A 27,730-nucleotide genomic window follows, 5' to 3' on the forward strand; every position below is an offset into this window, starting at 1 on the left:
TTCTACCAGTAAAACACGATGCATAGGTGATAACGCTTTAGTTTGAAAGTCACAACCGGAAGATGTATGTGATGTTGAAGGCGAGCTTGAAAAAGGGCAGCACTGGGCCATAACAACCACCCAAGAAGGCGTTGAGCTACTACGAAGGAAATACGGTGGCAAAACTGAGAACAAAACCCATCCAAGATTGTTATTTAGTCGCGGTTAACGTCGTTTCTTTACCCGAAAGTCGTTCTAAGTGGAACGGGACTGCTCATTGGCGATCAAATGGGGACGCTGACGTCGAGTCGTGCGTAACGAGCAGAGTTGGAAAAAGAAGGTGTTGAGCTGCAATTTTTTTTTCTCTCCCTCTGCCAGGGACAACTTGGGTTGGAGTGCTGCATTTTTTTTTTTTCAAAAGAGGCGAGACGAAGATAAAGATACCAGCCACCACCGACTACTACCCACTCTGGTAACATTTCCATATTATTTGTCTTGTAACGGTTACATGGCACCGCGTTCGCGGGTATCAGTTCGCTGTTTGCGAGGAGCGAAGTAGATAGCTTACCTTTAGCCGCTTGCTCGAGATATGCTACTAAATAACACGGCAGCCGGTCCGGGGAAGTCCTCTCTTTCGTTAGCGGCGTTTGCGAACAACTCTTCCGAATTCGAGCCAGCTGAAGACTCGGCTTTTGCCGTTAAAGCACTTTGAAGCGAGGATTCCGCTGAGAAGCCATAGACCCCCCCACCACCCCCTTCATCCGCCGCCTCCTCACCCTCTCACAGTAGCCCACCGAGCGATACTAGCTCAGCATTAACGTTAAGCTAACAAAGCCACAGCGAACCGTTGGAATCACTACATACTAAGTCGTTATAATCTTTTTTTTGTAGTCAATTTCTTTTATCATTGTCATAGCTCATTTGTACTTTGAGGGTCAGGCTACGTGTTGCTCTGCTTTGCTTAAACTGAGGGTTGTTAACAACATAGCTTATGATCTGATTGCTGCAGATAACAGTTTATTGCTATATTATAGTGTTACTTCTTTTTTTTAACAACTGCCAGGTCACGTTGGCAGTCATATCATTATAGGATTGTTTTCCTTTTAAGTAATGTGCCTTTGCTATCATGCTAACGCATCTGTGTCAAATTTAAGGCCCACGGGCTAAATCTGGCCCTCAGTGTCATTTTATGGGGCCTGCCAAAACTTGCCTATTTTTTTCCATGACTTATAAAGTATGCATGAACGTGATAATATCCAATTGTCATATGATGGGGGTAAGTGGCAGGAAATGTACAGTAAGGAACAAAATTCTAATAGCCTTGCATTGTATTCACACACCTTTGCCATGTCAACAAGGGCATGGGTAAAGCCCCTATCCCATTGAGGGGCAAATGTTTCCAATTGGTGGCAAAGGTAGCCAATGTGGGCTTAAGTCGGGTTTGTTAAGGTTTGCAGACGTTCGCCTAGAGTTGTAATGGTTTTCCTTGTCGCAAGTGTTCGAAATTTCCTTGCAAGAAAACAAGAAACAACAAGAGAAAAAAGATCAAGACTGTTTAGAGAATGTTTCGGAAACGTTGCGACCACATTCGCTGCAGTCATAAATGTTGACCCCTCAGTTGGATACGGGGCTTAAGTATAAAAGTTTGTCGTTTCTTCTAAGTTCTGTAACTTGCATTTTGGGGGCCCAAGTACAATTGTTATTTTTGAAACCAGGTTCCAGAGTGACCACATTTGGATTACGTGTGTACAACACATCTCCCCGCGACCCTTGTGAGGAATAAGCGGTCAAGAAAATGGATGGATGGATGTACAACACTTTCAATTTTACCGATGCGGCCCACTTGGTAATATATTTTCCTCCATGCGGCCCCTGAGCGAACATGAGTTTGACACCCCTGGTCTAAGCGGTGCTATAAGCTCTTTCATTCCGAACCAGAAATTGTACCTTGTTGTCAGTCCACACAAATGTCTTCTTACATTTTTGCTTCAAATTCCTCTCCATCAAACTTCTTATTCTGTTTTTGCTAACCTCCTGTGGCAGCATTACAGCGCCACATCAGGCCTGGCATATATGTTACAGCGTTTCGGCATCTGTGTCTCGGCATACACAGTTCCTGGAACAAATTTGTGTTTACTGGAAACTTTTTTTTTTTTTAAATGAAAACAAAGTGTGTCTGCTCTGTTTCTGTCCAGACGTGCACCTTTCTCAAAACGAAAAGCTCATTTTAAATATGACATCTGCTCCTGTTTACCCAAGTAAAAAAGCAGTTGTGTTTTGTTCTCTTACTGTACCCATTATGAACCGAACAGTGAGTTTAAAACCAATGTACGTACCGAACTGTTATTTTTGGTGTCGTTCCACCCCTTTGTGGTATAATCATCCCGCTGATGGTTACCATAGCTGCAATGTGGCCCATGATGAAAACAAATTTGACGCCCCTTTTCCAGTGTCGTAGTGAATAATTGTTTCCATGTTGGTGTCAACTTCTGCTAGATGTGTGACTGGTGCTGTCATCCATATAAAGTGGCGTGAATCCCAGAGCATGCACACACTGGATAATCCTGTGACTAAACTCGACATTGGGCATGTACTGGAGGATAAAAGCCGTTGAATGTTTGTTGAGGGGGAAAGGTGCTTTTAAATGACATGTCAACACGGAGGTTCTCCTTCTGAGCAGGTTGAAGATTTGAGTCAGCGGTCTAGGGCCATTCAATGACGTGTCATTATCGGATTGACATGCACTCAGAAGTCCATGACTGGCATAAAAGCCTGTATTTGCTTGCAAGTACTTGCCCCGGAGCGTTTCAACGAGTCAGACTTTGGCCCGACTGATATTCTGTTGTTGTGCAACGAGGACTAAACAAGATACATTGACATTTCACTTAGAAGAAGCATGCATTGTTTTTTGGAGCTGTCTGTCATTCCCTGGACATTGGCTGGCAGACTGTTTGTCCAGTCATTAGAGTAAGCCTTTTCCCCTTGTGGGTAGCAAAGTCACCAGGGGTGAATGGTGCACGCCATGGTTAAAGTGATAACTGATACCATTCAGATTTTTTTGGCACAATTCGCCAATAGAAAAAAGCCACATGGAATCGGATATACTTAGATTGGAATCGGGCCTCTTCCAAATGTGGATACAAATGTGATACATATCAAATATCTGCCAATGCGAGCACAGCAAAAGTGACACATCCAAAATACCCTGTTAATGCCAACATGACATCAACGAAAATACCGTTAACCCTGCTGCGTCACAGTGCATCATTCGCAGCCTTGCTATACTGTATTGTTGGAATTTTTAACACCTCTTGCATGGAGCTTAATCTATCAGTGGAGGGCTTCGGACATTTTTGCTGTGTCCCCTGCTGCAATTACACAGATTTCATTGAAATTTTTTTACCATAAACCAAATTGTGAACCAAGGTTTGTTTTGTTCTGGTAACCTTTGCATTTTGTTCTCTACTGTGGACAACTTCTTTTACTAATTTACTGACACACCTTTCACCTTCAATGTGCCATAATTAGACCATATTGATTCACCCATAGCTATCTATTGATCACGGTCACGGGTGTGTTTATTTTTATAAGTGTGTTTGTATATAGCATTAATCGACGTATTGATATCGCTGGCGTCAGGCTCACGACTGTTGAGCGTGCACTTGAATTGCCACATATTAAATCAATTTAAATCAGGTTTTTATCCATATTTGGAAGAGGCCGATATGCGATTTCATGTGCTTATTTTCTCTGTACGCTGCGCTGACTCATTTGAATTGTGCCCCCTAAAAATGGTGTAATTTGAACCGTGTGTAAACCCATGCTTGGAGTCAAAACATCCAGTGCCTTTTATTAATGGCACACTAAGAACAAGCTGTAAACAATTCAGTACGTACGACTCAGAGTGACAGAACATCATGAGATCCAGTCTACAGTCTGAAAGGAAATCAGCTGACAAAATCCGCATGTGTAGTGGTGCTTGACCCAGTGTAATCCACAGGCTGCCCACCATGAGTCATCGCTCCGGACACATTGTATTTGCTTCTCTCTCATGTCTGTGTGTGCGTGTTTATTCTAGCCGCTTCTAATTCCTCCCGTTTCCTGTGTCTCTTATGACGACAGATCCTACCATCAGTCAGATGGCGCAATTCGCCGGTATACTGAATGACCTAATTGGCAAATGCGGCCCTGGGATGCATAATCTCTCATTTCTACTTGAATTAAATGTCAAGATACATTATTTGTTGTAAATATCTTTTTCAATATCAGACTCAATCAATGGTAAATGGTACTTGCATTTACACTTATATAGTGTACAGTACAGTACCATATTACCATATCACCTTACAAGGCCCTCAAAGCGCTTTACATTTTGACTACTTATTCACATACTGATGGCGCAGCATCAGGAGCAACTGGGTGTTCAGTATCATGCTCAAGGACACATCTACACGGTCGCAAGGGCCTGGGATCGAACCCACAACCTCAGGGTTGCTCTACCACTGACTCACTGCCCCTGAGTGAAATTGGATAACTTCCTGTAGAACCCTGATCTTTAACTATGTCATCAGGGAATCTTTTTCTTTTACTGTGGAATGAGGGCAGAAATTGGTACAAGAAGGTCACGGTGACAGAATTGTGGTTTTCGCTTACACCTGCGCTGCTTATTATGATTCCTTTCGGGTGCCTATGAATCGTATCAAATATACAGCAGTCTATAAGCTCCGAAAAATAAGCTTTGTGCGTATCATCATGTGTATTATGGTAGAGATGCTGTAGCTTAAAAGAATAGTACAAAGACTAAGTGGAAATTTCACAATAATGGCAATAATTCGCCATCCTCGAAGTTGGTTCGCTTCCTGTCGTCTTTTCTTTTTCAAGAAAGTTAATACGTTTACATATTTGACACAGGTAGCTCCAAAAGCTATGTGTCAGCCAAAATTAATTTGTGGCGGCCCGCCACAGGTAAATGTATACATGGGAAACACCGTGGCGGTAATGCTTTCTTGCGCAAATCGGGTCGGTGAGTGAAGACCTCAGCCGATCACAAAATCTGAAACACCTGCGAATCCGATATAACCAATCAGATCGGTGTAAAATCTACCTTGCATCATCCTGTGTACTCCACCAGCCGCCACTGCATTTGACACTGCGCTACCTGCTGCCCTAATTGTGGGTGTTGTGTGTCGACTGAGTTGGTACTGCTGGCTGGCACCATGGTCTGCTTACATCAAAAACAGAGTGGTTGCCTTGGAGACTAATAATCGACATCTGTATTGGCCCTAAAAAAAAACTATCTCGTCTAGGGATGGGTACATTTTCACATTTGAACCGGTACAGTTCCAATTCTCGGTACCTGGAAATCGATACCGGTACTCAACGGTGCCAATTTTCTGTACTTTTTTTTTTTTTTTTTTCCCGTTCTTTTTTTGGGGGGTATTTATTTGGGTGGTAAGAAATGTTAATTATTGTTTATTCTTCTTATTCTCGACCCATCCCGAATCTCGTCGCCTTTTGCTCAAAAGTCAGTTGGGATAGACTCCAGTTCAACCCCGACCCTAGCGATGATAAGCGGTATCGAAGCTGAATGGATGTAAGCTCAGAATCATTCACCTTTAGAAGTTCCACAGTGGTTATATTATTAATTCAACTGTGGTTAAAGGGGATCACCTGAATTAGGTCAGATTTGAAATCCCAACTACTGATGCAATTGGAGATTTGCAGATAAGGAAGAAGGCCCGAAAACATAACTCTTGTTCTGGCCGGGGAAATCCGCATAAATGATTACATGACATGGCACCTATTTAAATACATCAATCGTGTCCTTGTAGCTTTGTATGGAATTGTTCAGTCGAAGAGTGGCTCATTTTAATTGAAAGGAATCGGAGGAGTGCAGTGAGGTGAGTGCCTAGAAAGGTTGCATATGTCCATGTGTGTGTATAAAAGGGATGTGTGGAGGGGGGGAAGGGAGTTTCTGCTGTCCCCTCTCATTAGGGACGTGTAGTCCAGCACTGCCTACCCCCAACCCCACCACTCCTCTATGGCACTGCCCTCATCTCGCTCCGAGTCAGGGCTCAGCACAGCGACAACACTTTCAGTCTTGAATGTAGGAAAAGCGTCTTAATTCTCATCTTAATAGAACATGTCAGGGGGGTGCTTTTTGTTTAATGGTGTGAGCCAGCTCCTGTGAAGAACAGTAGCTGTGCTCGACGGCGCTTTAACATTTCGTCTGCACTGCGGTGCAAATTAAATTTGCTTCACTCGTTCGTGCGAGTTAAAGCTGGCAGTGTTGAAGAGTTGTTGGTTTCTTTGGTTTATCCTCCTTTGAGAACCCCCACCCCCCTTTTGTAAACAATATGTATATCTCACGGGCTTCCTCTCATCTCCTCCATATTCAAATTCAGTTTCTAATTTTGGGCAAATGAATTCCCTGTGCAGATATTTAAAGAAAGCCTAATGAAAAAAAGATCAACCAATGCTTTTGTCGGAGCCGTCCACTGTGGCTGCATGTTAAATAGTGTGAAAAAAATAAAGAAAGAAAGCAGTGAGCACCTTCCCCAGTTGAACGCTCTGTGTGTGATGGGTGGCTCCACAAGCGCTGACGCCGTGTTCAATTGCTGTGGCAGTCAAAGAGAAAAAAAAACACATCCTCTATCAGCCAAGTTCTCTATTTAGTCTCATTGAGGAATATTTTTAATTGCTGTGTCTGTTGACACTAATTATGTTTGTAATGAAACCTACTTGGGCAACGTCCCAGATGATACAAATGCCATTCAAATTGAAGCAGGAGTCCCTGGAGTCGTAAAGCTACCGATAATTGGGCCTAGCAGTAAAAATAGCATATAGCAGATGACAATCGTTGGCAATTAGCAAAACATGTTGCAACCAGGTGTGTGATATGGACGAAAAAGTATATCATATAAGTCATTTTATGTCCAGATCCCGATATATTATTTTTCCTTAAAATGACTTGAAATTATTGGCATTTTTCTCAGATATGTTCACCGTTTATTTATTATATAATATATCAATATTTTATAGACCACACAATAAAATGAAAGATAAATACAAATATATTAATACACAAATATTCAATGTCCAAATAGTGATAGGATACCATGGAAAACATCTGGTAGTATTAGATTTAAAAAAAAAAAAAATGCAGTTAAGTGCAAATAATTTAAATAAATACAACACAGTTGCTCCAGCAACATTCAAGTACGCCAACCATTTATTCAAAGTAGGGTTGCAAGCTTGTCCTGAAGGCCCGACTGTCATGTATCAGTCTGGACATGGACAGACAAAGTCGTATGGATGGAAATTGTTTGCAAGTGAAGAATGTTATTTACGAGTAAATAGAAGAATGTTGTGTAAACTCCGTTTTCTGAGCTGTAAATGAAGTGAATGAAAAAAGAAATAGGTGTAAGCATATTCTTTAGCAGAGGAAAATAAAGTACAGCAGTCCACAAGCCAGTGGGTGGGGATCTCTGACAGATGTAATCTAGTTCTGTTTGTAAATTGGTGCAATAAAATGACTAAAAAATATTTTTAAGGTTTGAAAAGATTTCAACATTATCCATTGGCAATAAAGGAATCATTAAATGGTCAAAGGTTGAATTTGGATTGTCATTGCCATAAATGCAAACATTTGAGAAGAGGTAGCCAGCAAACGTTTGGTATTTTGCTGTGTACAACCCAAGATCTATTGTACAATGTCCAATAACACTGACCCCAGTCTGCTCTTATTTACGATTAATTAAAAATAGATTTTCAGTAAACCCCTAAATAAACATAACTCATATGTTATGATCACTGCAGCTGTCTGTTCTCCTTGTTCATAGTAGAATGTCTACTGTTGAGGAATATGATAACATGCTTTGAGGGGAATGTTTGTTTTAAGGTAATCCAATTATTACCGCCCAACAAACCAAAAGACACCACATATGCAGAACTAAATTGCATCATGCTCATTGCCTCATTGGCAACTTGTGACTGGTTTCTTCGTGGTTATGCTTTAACCCACGTTTGTGTTTTATTCTTAAGTCAGAAAACTTACCAAAAGTCTGCTATTCATTCGTTGACTCATTGCAACACTTGCATTGAGGCCCATCATTCCTTTACAAAATCTTTTTATTGCTATTTTTAGCGTTTCAAGAGTTCAATGTGACTGAAAGGGTTTGAAAGATAATTTTAAATGTCCCTTTGTTCAGGCTTCTAAACATTGATGACTGCATCACTTTTATCTTTTGAAACGGTCAGCTCATTATGTTGTTATCCCCGCATGGGTGTTTACTCTGCTACTTTTTAAACTCAATCATCTTCTTGGATACAAGCGTCGCCCTCACTTCTGCCTCCTCCTCCTCTTCTCTCTCATCTTCTTTCCTCCAGACGTTTTAGGCATGGCAGGCGGGGCCCGGGTCTCTGGGAACTGTTCAGAGGATCCGTGGCGGACACGCGACTGAGGACTGAAGGGAGCACCGTCGCCTGAGCAGAATGACTCAGCAAGAGGGGGGACCCCCACGTAGCAAGTGAAGAGACGAGAGGATGGGTGCCAATGGATCCAGCTATCCACACTCGTGCTCCCCGCGCATAGGAGCTAATGCACAGGCGCAGCAGACCTTTATTGGTAAATATAATGCACACACATTTGCACTGGGTGTGGGTTGGCCTTGTATTTCGAAACTAGTCTTCCCTTAGGAAACAATGGTAGGCCTAATAGACATAATTTTTTAGAATTGTAAAGATGTTTGAATTTGGAGAGTTTGCTGTATCTTCAATACATCAAATATTTCAATGTTTACATAGTTGAATACGGCAGTGTTATCCATGCCGTCTCTTAAATATTTCAGAATTGCAACTAACACATCTTACAGCTATAACCTCACGTGTAACCCGAGTCCCTCAGAGACAAAGACCATTGTCATGCACACCAATTTGTCCACTTCCAGCTGTTATTAAATGTTACTCAATCTCCTGAATGATCGTCATAGTCGACTAAGATTCCATGATTCGGTTTTCACATTTCTTCCATGACCACACGTCCATTATAGTTTGCAGTTTTTTTTGCGAGAGACCATTGCATAGTAATTTCCCTTGTAAAAACATTAATACTCCAACCTGACCCATGTCTTTCCCCTACTTTCAATTATTTATTTTTTTTGTTTTACATCTGATTGACATTTATTTCATTTTGTTAGTATTACCTTCATATTTGAATCCAGCCCCTGCATAAACAAGCCATGTTTGCCAAGTTTGTTAGACTTTTTGGAAATGTTTCATTATGATGTCACCACGTTTTCTCTGTTGCCTACACACGCTGTAGTTGAAGCACCAGCCACATCAGGGTTTGCCATTCCCAGCTGTACAGTAGTGCGCTAAACCAAACTCTATCACTGCGGAAACAAGACTCTTGTCTTTGAAGTATTGCTGTTCTTCTCTATTTGAAGCACCACACAATCACATTTGCTATTTAGAGGGACTTTTTGATGTGTGTCTTATGTTGCGTTTGAGCTCCCTGCTAAAAATTTTATGAGGAACTCATTATCATAGGAAGACATGTAATTGTGCAATGCTGAAATCCCCTTTTGCCTAAGGCCTACATTTCATGGCCCAGCCCGATCTTGCTGAGGTTCACGTAAGGAAAGCCCGTCTATGGAGTTGCTCACTTAAGCCGGTCTGGCTTGCAGATGATACACTGCATTGCAATTATTACTATGTGGGTCATGCTGATTGATGTTGAGAAGAAGACGGGAAGAGAGGATCTCCTTGGCAGAGCTTCCTCAGACATGAGTCCCCTCTCATGCCAAAGACACAACTGTCAATAGTTTGAATTATGCAGCATTTGTACTCAAATAGGCTGATAATGGTCGGGCATGCACTTGACAATGTTCTCTACAATAAAATAGTTTCCACATGTCTGTGGCAAAATGCTCTGTTAATAAAAGGAAAAACCCACAGTCATGAACCGAGCCCGGACAAAATTAATTAATTTGGCTTTAGGGACACGGGGAAGCTTGTATGTACGTAAAGGTGACAAATCGTCATTTGGTGACATGCTGTAGTGTGTATTCCCCCCCCCGGCCTTAATCCTCTTCCGTATAGACTACAGTTGCATATCATGATAATAGTTCAGGGTTCTAGTTCCGCCTCCTGCCCCAAGACAGCTGGGATACGCTCCATCATGCCCGCTACAGAGGATAAGCGGTTAAAAAAAAAATGATGGTGTCAACAATGCAGCTCAGTGTCATTCTTTCCTTATATGTCGAGCATAAGCCGAAGATCAAGTTTATTTTCTTGTGTGTTCCTTCCAGGGACCTCATCCTACTCACAGCAGGGATATGCTTGGGAATCAAAGCTTTACAGCCTGGAGCATGGCCATGAGCGGCCCGCCGACAGGAAGAAGAAAAGCCTCGGCCTGGCCACCCTTAAACGGCGGTTCATCAAACGGCGGAAGTCAAGTCGCTCGGCGGACCACGCCCGGCAGATGCGCGAGCTCCTATCCGGGTGGGACGTCCGAGACACGAATGCCCTGGTGGAGGAATACGAGGGCACGGCGGCCCTCAAGGAGCTGAGCTTCCAGGCCAGCCTCGCACGGGCCGAGGCCCCTAGCTTGCCACGGGATCTGGCTGCCCTCTACCAGCATAAGTACTGCACTGACGTGGACCTCATCTTCCAGGGGACTTGTTTCCCAGCGCACCGGGCCATCCTGGCTGCTCGCTGCCCCTTCTTCAAGACTCTGCTGTCGTCGTCGCCCGGCTACGGAGCCGAGGTCCACATGGACATTGAGACGGCGGGCATCGACGTGCCCATGTTCTCGGCGCTCCTGCACTACTTGTACACAGGTGAGTTTGGAGTGAGCAGCGCGGAGGATTCCAGGCTGCAGAACGTGGACGTGCTGGTGCAGCTCAGCGAGGAGTTTGGCACGCCCAACTCCCTTGAAGCGGATATGAAGGGCTTGTTTGACTACATGTGCTACTATGACGCCCTTTTGAGTTTCTCATCGGACTTCGAAATGGTCGAGAGTTTCAACGAGCGAGGCGCCGGCGCGCCAGCTGCCGTCTCAGGAGGCGGCGGGGGAGCGGGCACCCCAGATGAGGACCTTCGAGCTCATAAGGCTATCCTCTCTGCGCGCTCCCCGTTCTTTCGGAACCTTTTGCAGAGGCGCATTCGTACGGGAGAGGAAATGACAGAGCGCACGCTGCAGACGCCGACCCGTATTGTGCTGGACGAGTCCATCATCCCGCGCAAATATGTGCAGGTGATTCTCCACTGCATGTACACGGATGTGGTAGAGCTGGGACTAGTTCTGCGTGGTAGCCCCTCTGCGGGCAGCCTTGGGGAAGTACAAGCTTTGGTGTCAGGGAGCCGGGGGGCCAGCACACGCACAGAAGAAGCCATGGAGCTCTACCATATCGCTTTATTCTTGGAGTTCAGTATGCTGGCACAGGGTAAGTCGTTATTTTAACTTTGCATTAAACTGTAAAGGGGTTCATGTACTATGTTACCGGTTCGGTCATTGTTTTCCAAAATAAAAACATGTTTGCATGTGTTATTTTGATTAAACATAGGCAATAATCAGTCTTCTTTCCTGAAGGACTACAGAAATCAGTGAACAATTACTGTTGATATGCTGAAATCAGAGGATTTGGACAATTATTAATTGAAAAATGGCTCCAAATGATTACTCGTTTATTACAATAGTTGATCAACTGATTCACTCCCAGCCATTTTCACTGACTCATCCCCCTTCGCTCCCGGCTGTTTTACTGGATTTTGACTGATTTTGCAAGGCCCACAAAATATTGTGTTCTATGAAAACATGGAACCTACCAAAGGAAAGATTATTTCATTTCATTATTTCATTCTCTTATTTCATCAGGAAAAAAAAAGTATATTTCTATCTGTTTACGTTTTGCAGCAATCAGCATTACAATATACCGCTAGCTAAGTTTCATCATTATTCACAAATCTGTTAAGAATTGTGGGGTAACAGCAGGTTTTCATCATGCCCTGGTTGATCTCCTATACTCTGCTGCCACCTGCTGGCCGCTTTGGCCATAATTACTACCATTTTTTTTTTCACCCGTTCTCTGCAGTTGAGAAGCTGCATCAAAGCCTTCTGTATGATCTAGCATTAAAAAACAAAACAAAACAAAAAACGTATAAATACGTCTTTGGGATACTTAATACATTTAAAATAGAACGTATTTATATGTTTTTGGGAGCAAATGAGTTAATTTGATAGTCGATTAATCGATTCATTTTGACAGCTATGTCAATATGTCATACCACACGAGTGTTTATTGTTTTTCATCACTGTGTTTCATCTTGGACTGCTTTGTTGAAAATGAGTTCTCTGGCCTAAATTTTTTGTTGTTGTTGGTATCTCAAACATGAATGCATTGAGGGTTTGTTCCACTCCAGTTAATGTTCCACCCTTCAGGGCAGATTAATCTTATGTTAAAATATTCCAAGTATGACTTCTGCTGTCCAGACTGCTGTACAGCTTGCCGTCTCAGGTCAGAGGTGTTAAAGTTGCAGCAGGATGGAATAGAATGAAAATGTAGGCTGTAAGAATTGCTTCAGTGTTTGGGTAATAATTTGGTATTTTGTGGTCATACGGTATCATCATAATAGCCAAGATTCACACAGTCTACTATCTAACATGACAGTCCGTCTCTGTCATAGTAAATTTGATGTCTTCTACTTCATACAAGGCAGCTTCCAGCTCACTACTTCATACTGAGAAAAGTCATTTGAGGTGATTCTGGCATCACTTACTCAATGTACTGTATTTATTGCCTTTCACAGCTAATATCTTTGGTGCAAATTATTTTTAAAATTTACAAAAAAAGCTATTGCACGTCGTCTACAGGACATGGAGCTTTTTTATCTTGGGAGTGGCAGCTAAATGCATCTTTATAAGTGGCAGCTGTAAAGACAATGTAAGTCTTGCGTAATGGGCTCTAGCTAATTTATGCCTTTCAGAAATATTTTAAAAGCACAGTTAGCTCTGATATGTTGCGTAGACTGAAAAGTCTCATAACTGTCGACTATTGGCGTGCGGTGGTCTGATGCAAACAAACGCAGTCAGCTGATCACACGGCATCTCGCACCCTGGAGAGGTGCTGTCGCTGTCGTCCTGACAGCTTTGCCGGTGAGCAAGCAAACGGTGCCATCCAATTCGGAGGGTATTTTTATCTCCCCTCCCTCTCCCACTGAGCTGCGCAGCACTAATCGGTTCCCATGAAACCTCGGTGAGGAATGTGGCGAGATAGTTGAGGTTCACCCGATGTCATCCTGTCCAAGTCGCCAGCCTTGTCTGCTCTGCAGCTTCCTGTTATTCCAATTCTGAAGTCCCGTTTTTACTCATCTTGAACAACAGCCCTGCAACACTGCAAGGTGTCATTTTAAAGTCTGTGCTGTCTGTGGCTTCACAATAAAATGAATGGTGGCAGCTGACATGGCAAGAGTGTGATTCTGCCTTGCTCCATTACGCGCCAACTTTCTCCACAGCGGCTGTCTTCCCGTCAGAATTAGTACATTGCAGAGTGGCAGGCTGTAATGGACTGCATCTACAGTGCTATTACTTTATAAAGCTATCAAGAGCAATCAGAAGTCTGATTGACTTAAAAGTCAGCTCAGCGTGGCCTACAAATTATACACTGCAGCTATACAAGTCTTCCTGAGCTGTATTTTTTCAGAAGACTGACATTGACATGTCTGTAAAGTTTGCGCAAGTTTGGATGAAATAAAACATGGCCAGCCCAGCATCAACCAAAATCTCTGTGGACCTCTTTGGATTCCGTTTTTTGTTTTTGTTTTTTGTTTTTTTGCCGAGGTACTTTCCGAGAGAGATGACTTAGAAGTCCATGGAAGAAAGCTTATTCCAATTCTAAAAATGCTTAAAGGTACCTCAATGCAACTTTAACCCACTTTCAGCATAGTTTACTCCTCCTATCATTTCCGAAAGGATGTTACCCATAATGCTTTACAGCACCAACAGGCCACCAAAGTTTACTAACCACCGGTATATACTAAAATGCTGAAGTGCAGGAGTAAAAGAAAGAAAAATGGATGTCTTAATGGCGTGTCTTCGGCCACAACTGCTCTATGTATGGATGTGGTGACTGCTGGTTTTAGGGTGAAAGGTGAAATGTACAAATTAGTCTACTGATTATTTCTTACCTTTTGTGTTGCTGCCTCTTTTTTTGTCTTATTTTGCTTCACATGCAGTATATCATTTCCTCTTTGGATGTTTGTAATTTTCTCCTCAAATGAAAACATTGATTAGCATTTAGCAAAATTGCTCTTCAAAGGGGGAAAAAAAAAAAAAAGTTATGGGGGTCGGAGTGGGAGTTATGGCGGCAATGTAAGAGTAGTTTATTATATACAGTATAGTATTGATAGATTCTTTGCCAACAGTAGGGGGGCTTTGCCTATGATCTAAATAAAGTGCCTTTTCATCTGGCTTTGACACAATGATCTTTTCCGCAAAGGTTAAGTAAGGAAAGGTGATGAAAAGGTTAAACGTTCCGAAGAGGGCTCCAATACTCATTAACTGTTTGTCCAACCATCATAAAACTCTGAGGAAATTTTCAAAACAAGTGTGGTACAATGACCACCAAAGCATTCTGAAACCAGACGCCAAATATCAAAATAAAAAAAATCTGTCAGATTTTGAAAGTGTACCTAAATATGATTGTCTTAAAACTTTCCTCAATATCTTGCACATTTTTTTTCTCCCCTTTTGGTTTAAATTAGGGCTGGGCGATATGCCCAAAAATAATATTAGTTTTATATATATATATATATAATAGTATTCAGGCTGATTAAAAATTTTAATTGCTTTTACGTTTATGTAAAGGTGTCATTTATTTAAAAAGTAATTGCTGTGCAAAATGTTCAGACAACAGTAATGTGTTTTAACAAACTTAACATTCTTAGTTTGCAAAATTCCAACTCACAATAACATCTGGATGTAACAGACCATAAGAACAACTTTTAATCATCCAGAAGACAAAATTCGACTATATGATTTAGAAAATTTTCAATGATTCAATTTTCAAAATGGCGATTAATTGAATGAATTCTATTTATTGCCAAGCCCCAGATTAAATATACACATACATGATATCCTTTCTTATGTTGTCATATTAAAAAAAAAAGCTTGATATAGTGCAGTTGCGTGACTGTCAGTGGAGATGTGCTGATGTCGCCATTTTTTTTTTACACTGCCAGAAGTCCTGATGACAAATGTCAGGCCAGCCAGTTCACATAAAACAATATTTTGGCTCTGAGACCAGAGCGAAGCAGTTTCAGTGGACACCAGGTCTCTTTAGGAGGCATCAGAGAGATTTATTTCAGGAGACAGATGAGGAGAATCTCCTCTCATCTGTCACTCTGTCATCGCCATCCCGTTGCTGCCTGTGAGAGTTAGCGGCATTGAGGTGTTTTTCTGCAGCAGCTGAGCGCCATCATCCGTCTTTATTTATCCTCCAGACATGCTTCCCTTTATGATTTCCACCTCGCCTAGCTATCAAGCAATATTAAAAGCCTTATTAATTTTTCAAGTGCCCTGCAGAGAGGGCCAGTGTGGTTTTGTTCGTTCCCTCCATTCGCCAACGCTGACCATCCAGCCTCTTGCTTGTGGTTGCAGCCTGGTTCACTCGGTGGCATTGCTTGAGCGATCCTCACACGTGATTTACATCCACGGGCTTGTTTACAAGCCGTCAAGTGCGGTCTGCATTTAAAGTGATTTTTAGCGGTTGTGTGCCCCATTAACAGGAGCGCCGCATAATCACAAGTCGAGTTTTATCCAGTGGAATCGCTCAATCGTGCAACAGTTGTGTGGGGTTACCAACTGTGGAGAGTTCATATTGGCTGTAATGGCAAATTTTAATTTTCGGCTCATAATAGAAGCGCCGTCTCTTTAGATTGAGGGCTGCTGTGAATTTTAATGGGCTAATGTGGAGCAAAGCTGTTGGCTGCAAGTGTTTACTTTTGCGCATGTGTGGCCAAGGATGCACAAGAGCTAAAAGACGGAAGAAGACAGGCGGCAGAGAAGATTGTCAAAGAGTGAGACACAGCTGGCAGGGAAACAAGAACAGTCATTTAGTTTATAGCTGACTAAATTGCTTTTTGTTTCGCTTTTCCAAACTATTCTGGGTTTTCCCCCTTCCTTCCAAACGGCTGTTTCTGTCACTTGCTGATAAAACTAAAAGTGCCTAAAGTGCTATGCCTCATCCATTCATTTGTAAGAACATTATGGTCATTTGCATATACTGTTAAGTTGGGTTATGTTTATAAATGAATGTCCTAGATCACTTTGAAGTATATGTGCGCCACAAGGACAGGAAATAAAAAGAACATAATATAATTCAGGCAATCTTTTCCATAAAACTGGTAAACCTCCAATTTGTTTGCATTTCAAAATGACATATATGGGCAATCCCAAAATTGACAATTTGTCAAAATGCTGAGTCTGATTTAGGGATGTAACGATATCCAAACATCACGATATGAACGTCACGATACGATAATTATCACAATATTGTGGCTGGGGTTGGCGATGTTTAGAAAAGATCACAGTATTGTAAAAAAAAAAAAGAGAGCTCATACTAAAAAAAAGCACAATATTGTGCTTTTGTACATAACAGCAATGTATTTAAACCACCTACAATCTCTAATAACAATATTGAGGCATTTACTTGCTAATGCAAGCACACATTGATCGCTTCACAAGCAAATTAGCTTCCCCTTCATCTGACAATTAGTGTATATTTTAAACATAGAAGGGCCAAAACATCCCTAATAAAAATTAAGTTGGACTAATAAACCAGAGGGTGCTAGAACTGCACAAATGGAAATCAACATGACTTTTTTTTTTTTTTTTTTACAAATGTGTTCCTTTTTAATATTGTGAACATGACGATGATATTGTGGCAGTTTTAATATCACAATATCACGATATTGCCCTTATTGTTACATTCCTAGCCATTTCAACCTGCATACAATGCACCAAGAATTTTGAAAATAAGATGAACGGTTCTGGAGAAATTGAAATTTTTGGAGATTTGTGTTATCTTGCCGATAGAATATCTGGTCAAAAAGGATCTCAAAATTAGAGTAAAACGGCATACCGTGCGGTGATTATTTCTCAACGTTCTCCTCTCCCCCTTCTCCAATTGAATGACAAGTTTTAGTTAAAAATATCAAACAATTGCTCGTACAGGCCAAAATTCCAAGATATTCAAAGGGTCAGAATTACCATGATGCTGCAAACGTTGATACTTGCCCCCAAATTCAACTAGTGCAGATGGATGATGATTGGTTAGAAGATCTGAGTGGGCAGTAGAACAGCACTTATACAGTCAATTGTTTTTTCATGACTTTATTTCTTATGGATGATTTTTACTGACATTTGAAGTGCTCATTCCATGTTTTTTTTTTTTTTCAAGAAAATTCCACAACAATGGCAGAGTCAGAATTGTTTTAACAATACTTTTGTCATTGACCTCTTTTTTTTAATTATTATTATTATTATTATTATTATTATTATTATTATTATTATTTCAATGCATGTTTAATCCATGCACACCTTTTCAAAGTGCACGTCACGTTTACTCGGGCGCCCATGTTTATTCATCATGTTTCACGAGAAGGCAAAAAAAAAAAAAAAAAAAAAAACACATCAAGCTCTCAAGGCATTTCTGTGGGTCGGTCTGTTGCCGAGTTAAACCACTGCCTGCTGTTCTGGTATGTGCTTTGATTTAAGAAACACAGCGAGGAGGAGGATGTGGAGGTTCGTTGAAAGAGAGTCCCTGCGTGCGTGAGGGGAAAATTACTGACGGGTGCCTTTTTAGTATTCAAATGTTTTACCTGAATATCTTGACTCAAATCCTTGAACTGATAACTCTGTCTCACTGGCTCGCTTCTCACATTGTCGCCCCACAGGCTGTGAGGACATTATTGTGGAAAGTTTGTCTCTCGACTCACTCGTGCCCATCCTCAAGTGGAGTTCGCAACCGTACGGCTCCAAGTGGGTGCACCGGCAGGCCATGCACTTCCTCTGCGAGGAGTTCAGTCAAGTTGTCACCTCAGATGTTCTCTACGAGCTTGGCAAGGAGCACTTTCTCAGTGCAATCCAGTCAGACTACCTACAGGTGAGAAAGGCATGATAAATTGTTACCAAAAAAAAAATGCATTCTTCTAAATAATACAGGACTGTCTCAGAAAATTAGAATATTTTGCTAAAGTCCATTATTTTCTGTAATGCAATTACATAAGCAATAATGCCATACATTCTGGATTCATTACAAATCAACTGAAATATTGCAAGCCTTTTATTATTTTAAATTTGCTGATTATGGCTTACAGCTTAAGAAAACTCAAAATATCCTATCTCAAAATATTAGAATATTTCCTCAGATCAAGTAAAAAAAAAAAAAGCCATAATCTGAAGTTAACACTTTTTAAAATTGATCTATTGTTGAGTTGTTCATTTGTTAAATGTTAAGAGTCATCTGCACATGTGTGAAAAGTAATAACACCCCTCCGTACCATTAGCAGCAATAGTCACTATTCCTCATTATGAGAAAAAGACACCCGGAAAGCTCTTTAGTGGGTTGGGATATAAAAAACAAAAAATATGTGAGCAATGTGACATATTTTTCAATATAGCCCCAACTTTTAATACTTGATAAAAATCCTCAAGTCTAGATCTCACCTAATTCCTCGATGGTGATGCGTTTCCAGGCCTTTCATTGCAGTCGCCATCAGACAATTGAAAAGCAAATAAATTAAAATATTCTTCAATGATCTCAAGCCAGTATGCTTTTCCCTTACTGAGAACTAAAGGGAGGTAACATTTACAAATCATTTCACAAATGAAAATAAGGTGGTCTACATAAAATAAAATTGTTGTAATTCATGAATGGAAAAACCTCTTCAATGAAAGCGGGATGTCGACATCTACATGCCAATCCCTATTCAATGTGATGAGGTATGGATGCAAAATCCAAATGACCGTCAAGAGTCCAAATAGTTGTCGATATAACCGTTGGAAAGCTATTTCTCACCAAAATACCCCTTTCAGAATTTAGTGCAGCATTTGCAAATGAAAAAGCTTCTGGGTTGTCATCAGTTCTGCCAAGCTACTTAAGCCTTTGGCCAGACCGTGGAGGTGCAACGTTGTAATCCAACTGCACAAGCCAACCGGGTTTGCACCTTGCTGGAACACGGTCCAAACATGTTGCACTGTCACCCTATCCTCATTTAGCAGCTGTTTTTTTTTACCCCCCTTGACAATATCTGACCTCCTTGTCATGATAATTATGTTTTCTCCCTGCATCCCTCCTCCTCCTCCTCCTCTTCTCCCTATCGCCACGTCTTCGTCTCATTTGCAGGCCAGCGAGCAGGACATTCTCAAGTATGTTGTTAAGTGGGGCGAGCAGCAGCTTATTAAGAGGATGGCAGACAGGGGTAAGATAATACACTCTATAATTATCCTCCGAGCACAGCCCCTAATGATTCTTGAGGACATTTCACATTTACGAAAGCCACCAAAATATATTTAAAAGCATATCAAACATTGGCGGAATTTGAACTGAACTCATTCACTCCCAGCCATTTTCACAGAAGCAATCCCGTTCGCTCTCGGCTGTTTTACTGGATTTTGTCTGATTTTGCAAGGCCCACAGAATATTGTGTTCAATTGCTATAAAAGCATGGAACCTATCAAAAGAAAGATTAAAGTCTCTTCTTTCATCAGGAAAAAAAAAGGATGTTTCTATCTGTTTCCGTTTTGCAGCAATTAGCATTAGAAGAGAGCTAAGTTTCATCAGTTTTCACAAATCTATTTAAAATTGTAAGTAATTTAGCTTTTTTTCTAGATGGCCCTGATTGATCTCCTTTGCTCTGCTGCCACCGTCTGTCCGTTTGTGTAATAACTACCATTTCTGCAACCGTTCTTTGCAGTTGAGAGGCTGCATCAAAGCTTTCTGTATGCTCTAGCATAAAAAGAAAAGAAAACGGGAAAAAACGACATATAGAACGTATAAATACGTCTTTGGGACACTTAAAACATTTTAAAAAAAACAAACGTATTTACACGTTATTGAGAGCAAATGACTTAAAAGAAGAGCAGCTCTCCTGAACATTTTTCACCCATGACGTCACTGTGAGAATTTATGATCCCCTCTTAGCTATGGCGATCTCTCATAAGCATAACAAATGACTAACTGATACATTGAGAGTTGATAGAGGAAAAAAAAAAAAAAAAAAAAAAACTCAATGGATGTTGAATGCAAGTCAATGTGACTCTTTCCAAATACCCGTGCCCCTAATGATGATGATAAATGATTGTTCTATAAGGAAGATAATTTGTCCTCTTTAACAAGTAAACTAAATGGCACTTAGCCATTTTAACCTGTAGTCGTCGAGCAAACTAATTTGATGTAATATAATTAGTTCTGTATGTCCATATGCTTTGATTTTAAATCTGGCTGTCCTCTTCATTTGGCCAGAGCCCAATCTGTTGAGCGGCACAGCCCACAGTGTCAACAAACGTGGAGTCAAGAGGAGAGACCTTGACGTCGAGGAGCTAAAGGACATCCTTTCCCCGCTCCTGCCCTTCATTCGAACCCAGCACATTTTGCCCCCGCACAGCGATGTCCTCTCGGACGCGGTAGGTGCTGCTTTCCCCCGTCTTTTCTGAGCAGTTTTTGTCTGGATGTCATGATAACCTGCAATATTGCGATATTAAAACTACCACAATATATCGTCGTCGTCATGTCACGATATTAAAAGCAGCACATCTGTTAAAAAAAAAAAAAAAAAAAAAAAGTCAGGTTGATTTCCATTTGTGCAGTTCTAGCACCCTCTGGTGGCAATTCTTTTTTCTTTTTTTTTAAACTGCAGTTTAATTTTCATACAGCATGTTTTGGCCCTTCTATGTTTAAAATCCACGCCAATGGTCAGATAAAGGGGAACGTAATATGCTTGTGAACCGAGTCAATACGTGGAGGAAATCAATGTGTATTTGCATTAGCAAGTAAATGCCTCAGCATTAAATGATATTAGAGATAGTAGGTTGCTCTTTTTATTTCCATTTACATTATTTTTTTTATATATAATTGTCAAATTATATTTTCTTAAATTCATTTTTATTTTCACTTTTGTCATTTATTTATTTATTTAGTCATTTATTTAATTTGAATTTTGGCAGTTTGGTCCTCCATAGTTTAAATGTATTGCTGTAATATACAAAAACACTATTTTTTTTACTATGACCTTTTTTTTTTTTCTTTTTTTTTTCTTTTTTTTTTTAAACACAATATTGTGACTTTTTTTTTGTATCGCCAACCTCCCCACAATATCGTGATTACCTATCGTATCGTAACCTTCATATCGCGATAATGTCGGATCGTGATGTTTGGATATCGTTACATCCCTACATGGAGGTCTTATGTCCTGTTGTTGCCCGCAGCTCAAAAGGGGTTTGATTAGCACCCCGCCGTCAGACATGCTGCCAACGGCCGAGGGCGGGAAAGCCAATGCTTGGTTGAGGCAGAAGAACGCCGGCATCTACGTGCGCCCTCGCCTCTTCTCTCCTTACGTAGAAGAGGCAAAGGTAGGACACTGATTGATCGGGCTGTCAGATGATGGCACAGCTCGACAGTACCGTCGTTGCTATGCTTGCTCAAAAATATGATTCCAGAATTCGCCTAATGAGCTGCAGCTGTGTCTACGAATATGCCAACATCCCAGATAGATTCATTATAATCTTTCTCCTCAGTTGGTGCTGGATGAAATGATGGTGGAGCAGACTGATCTGGTGCGTCTACGACTTGTGCGAATGTCCAACGTCCCGGACACCCTCTACATGGTCAACAACGCCGTGCCGCAGTGCTGTCACATGGTTAACCATCAGCAGATGACCGCTAACACGGTCGCTGCTCCGTCAGTTGTAGCCAATGAAATCCCAGGTAAGCTCTTAGTCGGAGAATCTTTGTTTCGCTATTGGTCGTTCCCTTTCAGGTTACAGTGAACCTCACGTTTGTCGCAAGAGATACATTCCAGACCCACCTGTAACACGTGAAAATCTTTGATTAAAAAAAAACAATAATATATCTTTTTTTTTTTTTTTAATCAAAGATTTAGGGGTGTCAGGCGATTGAAATTTTTATTCTGAATTAATCACGACTTCGTTAACTCATGATTAATCACAAATTTTATAATTTTATATCTTTTCTAAATGTACAAGCATGCGAAGCTAGCATTAGCATGCTAACTTAGCATTAGCATGCTAACTAAGCATTAGCATTAATATATTAATTTAGCATTAGCATGCTCATCAAGCATTAGCATGCTCAGCTAGCATTAGCATGCCAAGCTAGCATTAAAAACAAATTTTTTCCAAGTTTTAAGTGTTAACATAAAAGATGGAAATAATGTTGAGCTGACTTCAATAGTCAACTCATGATTAATCACAAGTTTTATAATTTTATATCTGTTCTAAATGTACAAGCATGCTAAGCTAGGCATTATATAGTAATTTAGCATTAGCATTAATATACTAATTTAGCATTAGCATGCTAAGCTAGCATTAGCATGCTAAGATAACATTAAATCGTTTTTTGTTTTAAGTGTTAACATACAAGAGGGAAATAATGTTGAACTAATAGAAATATGGCTACATCATGTTGTCATTGATAAAGTAAATTCATAATTGTTAAATTTAAAAAGATGTACTGTACTGTACTGTAAAAAATGCGTGATTTGAGTTGGTTATTTTTCTGCCACTAGATGGCATAATTGCATTTGTAAAACTGTGACAGCTCAGTGCGTTTTTCTTTTCATATTAAGAGCTATCTAATCTTTAACATGAAGTAACTTGCACAATTCTGCACATTTTTAAAATTGTAAAATACAATTTGACCCCAGTCTCCACAAATCTATTCCTTATTATTAAATTTATTACTGCTAAATTTTGACGCGGACGTGTCTGCTGCGTTGCGACTTTAAAGGGTCGTCAGTGCAGAGATGAATTTCCTCAGTTGCATGTTTGCATGTTAATCGTGGTTAACCGTCTTGCAGTGCCGCAGCTGTCGGTGGTGAAGGGGATGATCCGGAGGCTACAGGAACTGAGACACACGGAGCAAGTGCAGCGAGCGTACGCCCTGAACTGCGGCGAGGGCGCCATCGTCAGCTACGAACTGCAGTTGCGAGTGCTCCGGGAGTTCGGTCTGGCTGACGGGGCCACCGAGCTTCTACAGGTCAGGGGTGAAAGCCAGTGGAAGAAAGTTCAAGCAAATAAAAATTGAGTTTTTTTTTTTCCCTATTTAATTTTGTCTTTTCAGAACCCGTACAAGTTCTTTCCCGACGAGCGCTTCGGAGACGAGAGTCCGATTCTGGCCCTGCGCCAGGTGGGTCGATGCCGCGTAAACAGCAGCCCAGCCATGGACAGCATGTTCACAGAGCTGGAAGGCGTAGCGGGCTTCCACCTGCCGCTGCCTCCCCCGCCTCCCCCGTACCACCCCCCCGCTACGCCCAGCCGCGCTCAGCTCAAAGGCGCCTGGCGACCCCGCGTCCCCATGCCGACCCCCACCCGTTCCTTCTCCTACCCCTGCAACCGCACCCTTAGCCAGCGCCATGCGGCGGCCAAGCATGGCGGCTCGGACTTCTCCTCCGCGCCCAGACCCCAGCCCCCAGACTGCACCCAACCGCAAGCTATGGGCCGAGCCTTGCTATCCGAACAGCAAGCGGTGAGTGCGTCTGTTCTGCCTGTTCTGGGTCTTTGAGCTGTGCATGATTGCACGGCTTGCCAACCTTTTTGACCACAAGTGACCAGATAGGATTAAATAAGACATAAGTATAACTCTTCGGAGGTGGCAAAATTATGTATACATGTATGTATACAGATACTTGCGTTAAAAAAAAAAATAGACGGACAGGCAGATGGAGACACAGAGACAGAGACTGCCTCTGCCGTCCACTACTGTGACATAAGTAGAACTTTTCAGAGGTGACAGAAGTACTCACTATGTATACAGATACTTGTGTAGTATTCTAAAAAGGAATACAAGTACTCAAAGTATTGTAGATGTATAAAAGTATTCTACAAGGGAATACAGGTATTCTAAAAGGGAATAAGAGTACTCTAAAAGTATGCAAAAGTATTGTAAAAAGCAATACAAGTATTGTAAAAGTATTCTAAAAGGGAATACAAGTACTCTAAAAGTATTGTAAAAGTATTCTAAAAGGGAAAACAAGTATTGTAAAAGTGTTTTAAAATGGAATGCAAGTATTCTAAAAGGGAATACAAGTATTGTAAAAGTAAGTATTCTAAAAGGGAATACAAGTACTCTAAAAGTATTCTTAAAGGGAATACAAGTACAAGTATTGTAAAAGGGAATACAAGTATTCTAAAAGGGAATACAAGTACTCTAAAAGTATTGTAAAAGGGAATAGAAGTACTCTAAAAGTATTGCAAAAGTATTCTTACTGTCTTAATGTTTGGAGTATGAAAAGCACTTTAAAACTTGTGATCACAAACATGTTTCTTCTCTTCCAGATGGGCATGGAGCCCGTCATGAGGGAGTTCATGCCGGACATCGCGCTGGGCGTCTCGGTCATGTCGCTGAGGGAGCAGCACATCGCCGAGATGGAGCGGGAAGGCCCTCACAGCCCCATGGGCCCCCCGGGCCTTCATCTGCCCCACGGGCCCCGCCCCTCTGTCCGCCACAGCCACGGGCCCGGGCACGGGCACTCCTGCAAGAGACACGCCCCCGAGCCCAAGCTGGAGGTGCAAGCCGAGTTCCCCGACCTGTACGACTTCTCCCGCCGACCTTCATCCCCGGCCCCCGCGCACGCGCTGTCCACGTTCGCGGGGCCGGACCTCTACAGCCACAGCTGCGCCCCCTCGGGACCCTTCACACCCACTTACATCACCGACTCTCAGCCCCAGGGCCGGACCGGCCCAGACCCGCTCCGGCTGGACGTCCTGGGTGTGGCCCCTCAGAGGCACGACGCCGCTAGCCCCTCGGGGCCGCAGCCCAGGACGGGACACCCGCCGAGGGGCCGCTCGAACGAGACGGACCTGACCCACGGCTTGGGCCACCTGCGCTCGCCCAGCGGAAACATGGACGCCTACGAGGACGGGCCCCGAGAGGCCCCGGAGGAGATGGTCCTCGCCGGCGAGTCGTCTGGCCCCGGGCCCCTTCAGCAGCCTCGCAGGAGCAGCGTGAGCGAGGACATCGCCAGAGACCGCAGGTCACCCAGCAAGCCTGACTACCTGTACAAAAAATCTGCACTTTAACCCCAGCAATTGAGTTTGGAAAAGGGAATGACTGACAGCCAATTGTATTGAATGGTCAAGCACTAAATGTATGCGTGTGTTAAATAGAAGCAAGGAGGAAGGTGATTGCTATTTATAGGACGTGTCCTACCTCTGCCACTTGACTCCATCCATCACACAGTCAGAGTCGAAGGGTGGGTGTCCCATCTGGAGGTCACCTGGTCGGATGTCGGTTGAGTCAGTTCGTCAAGTGGCGGTCAGACAAACACTCCATTCATGTAGATGAGTATCAGATGGCAGGATATGATTTGTCCGTTTACGAAAAGCCACGCAAGTGTAGAGGGAGAGCGTTATGATAAAAATCATATGGAAATGTCCCCTTATCGTTTACTGTCGGTTTTCTGTAGCATCCCGTGCGACTGGTTTCCACCGTGCTGGTTAAGTAGTAGTGGAACTCGTCTTTCTACGCGTCTGGTGGCTTAACACGGTTCGTGCTGTTTTTCTTCAACATATATTATGTAGGTATCCTTTAAGTGACAGCCTAAAAAAATTCAAAATGAACCCCCAGCCTCAACTTTTGCGTCGAAAGAAACCGAAATGGTAGCAGGCGACAATCTCAGTACTGTACTCGCACATTTTCAGCCTGGTCTCTTTGTACATATCAGAAGGAGCGCAACGGGGCCGTGCGCTTGCGCTCCTTCCTCCTTATCGAATAGCATCAAGTACTCCAATCTTGAAGCCTTAATAAACAATACTCTGAATATTCCATCTCAGCTACCTTCAAACTCACTTCTCTATGATGTCATCGCAAACCACTTGTTAATTCACTTAAGCAGTGTTTCCCAACCTTTACGATAAGGCACATACATCAATTGGAAGAAAATATGGTATCGGTAGTCAAAGTGTCATTTGGACCTGTTTACTTGACCACAAAAGCTCTCATTCTGTTGTACGAATGGCAAGTAATAGCAGAGCAATTAATTGTTCTGCATACACATTTTGTAGTAAATAAGTGTAAGTGGATAATCTGAATATGGTTGGGAATCATTGTACTAATTGACTGTTCTTTTCACTGTGGGCGAACACCCTCGTAGCGAGGCCGGGGACACATGCACATAACTGTTCAATAAAGTGGCGGAAGTACCACAGCAGCATGTAGCTCCAGAACCATGCAAAGTCCACGACTTGACTGAAGCTAACACGCCAGCATGAGTGTCGTCAGTTGAATGGGAAAACATCTTGGAACTAAAGGAACCACGTGGCGACGTGAAAAAAAAAAGGTTGCCGGCGCAAGTTGTACATAACCAATCAAGCGCCACTTGTTTATGGTTTCTATTACATTTAAGTGGTCGTTGTGTTTACGCGACAGTGTACTTTGTCCCTGTCGTGAAATCTCACTGCGAATGTGCTCTCAAGATTGTGTCTCAGATTATTTCCTTCGTAAAATGTTCTGCATTTGGGGCAATTTGCTCACTATTGTAGCTGGTGTGGATTGTCATGTTTTTTTTTCTTTGCAAGAGAATCTGAAGGTTGCCAATGCAGAAACGATTTTCCCAGCTTGCTTTGTGTCAACGGGTGGGGAATATGCGAAACTTCAGATTCCTCATGTTCATGTTTGTAGTTGATGAATTTTCCAAGAGGACGTCCCATTGAATAAAAGCGGTTGTTTTACTGTTTTGCTGTAGAGGTCAGTGCCTTCCCTGCCTGCAGCTGGGTTTTTATTGGAGACCTTGATGTCTATGCAAGCTCTTTTCTACCAGCTTACCAGCCTGCATCAGATGGTTGTAGCGCCCTTTTGTGTACATAAATGTTATTTAGCACCTTCTGTTATTTTTTTTTCTTGGAGTTTAATCATCTGAAATGTGTTGGATGCATCTTAGGAGTCGTTGTTTGTAGACTGATTACGTTGCATTTAGTTTCACTGAATCTATTTTTCTACTGGCACCTCAAAAGGTGTGCAACAGTGGTCCTCAAAAATAAACTGGTTTGATATTATGAAATGAACTTGTCATGTTTTGTCAATGAAACAAGGGCTTCGTTTACACGCAGTCGGGGACCTTTTTCTAAATGTTGGCGATGTATGTATTCGGGTTTTCAAAGGCCATTTAATAAACGAGCAAAAAAAAAAAAAAACTGCGTTTGTTCGACCACTAGGTCATAAACGCGTTTGGAATGCCTCGTTTTAAAGAAGAATCGTTGGTTTGTGATGTTCACAACTGCGCATGCTCGCGTGGCGCGCTACCGGAAACAGAGTGAGGACATGGCGAATTTGGCAGCAATTAATAATACACTTTTGGAGCGAGGAGGAAGCCAACTCCAGTACTTTCGGTGCGGTAAGAAACATGAAAACGATGTCTTATCGACAGTTCAAAAACAAAAAAATACAATTTAAAAATGCGGAAATGACGTATATTGCGTCATGACGCTGCCCGTAAACCGATTGACGGCATCTAA

At 42.0% G+C, this 27,730-nt stretch overlaps 1 protein-coding gene across 2 annotated transcripts; it reads left to right on the plus strand.

The window, feature by feature from the left end:
• The first annotated feature begins 103 nt into the window (after positions 1 to 103).
• Positions 104 to 27,276, plus strand: btbd7 (BTB (POZ) domain containing 7). Of its 2 annotated transcripts, none has more exons than XM_077538417.1 (11): positions 104 to 451; positions 8,368 to 8,605; positions 10,290 to 11,426; positions 17,935 to 18,143; positions 19,386 to 19,461; positions 20,505 to 20,665; positions 21,467 to 21,610; positions 21,776 to 21,965; positions 23,077 to 23,255; positions 23,340 to 23,744; positions 24,554 to 27,276. In XM_077538417.1, exons 2-11 carry the CDS (start codon positions 8,524 to 8,526, stop codon positions 25,295 to 25,297), a joined length of 3,327 nt encoding a protein of 1,108 aa, XP_077394543.1. In that variant the 5' UTR covers positions 104 to 451; positions 8,368 to 8,523; the 3' UTR covers positions 25,298 to 27,276. The 2 variants fall into 2 exon arrangements, with proteins under 2 accessions (XP_077394543.1, XP_077394544.1); XM_077538418.1 differs by having other exon boundaries at positions 23,340 to 23,405.
• Positions 27,277 to 27,730: the final 454 nt, after the last annotated feature.

Source organism: Festucalex cinctus, chromosome 12, assembly GCF_051991245.1.
Source record: "Festucalex cinctus isolate MCC-2025b chromosome 12, RoL_Fcin_1.0, whole genome shotgun sequence".
In the NCBI taxonomy this organism is placed as follows: domain Eukaryota; kingdom Metazoa; phylum Chordata; class Actinopteri; order Syngnathiformes; family Syngnathidae; genus Festucalex; species Festucalex cinctus.

Bases quoted from the DNA above. Each gene is read 5' to 3' on its own strand.
- btbd7 (XM_077538417.1), top strand. From the start codon at position 8,524: ATGGGTGCCAATGGATCCAGCTATCCACACTCGTGCTCCCCGCGCATA. The intron at 21,966-23,076 runs GTAAGCTCTTAG...ACCGTCTTGCAG, and splicing joins TGTAGCCAATGAAATCCCAG to TGCCGCAGCTGTCGGTGGTG. The intron at 23,745-24,553 runs GTGAGTGCGTCT...CTTCTCTTCCAG, and splicing joins TGCTATCCGAACAGCAAGCG to ATGGGCATGGAGCCCGTCAT.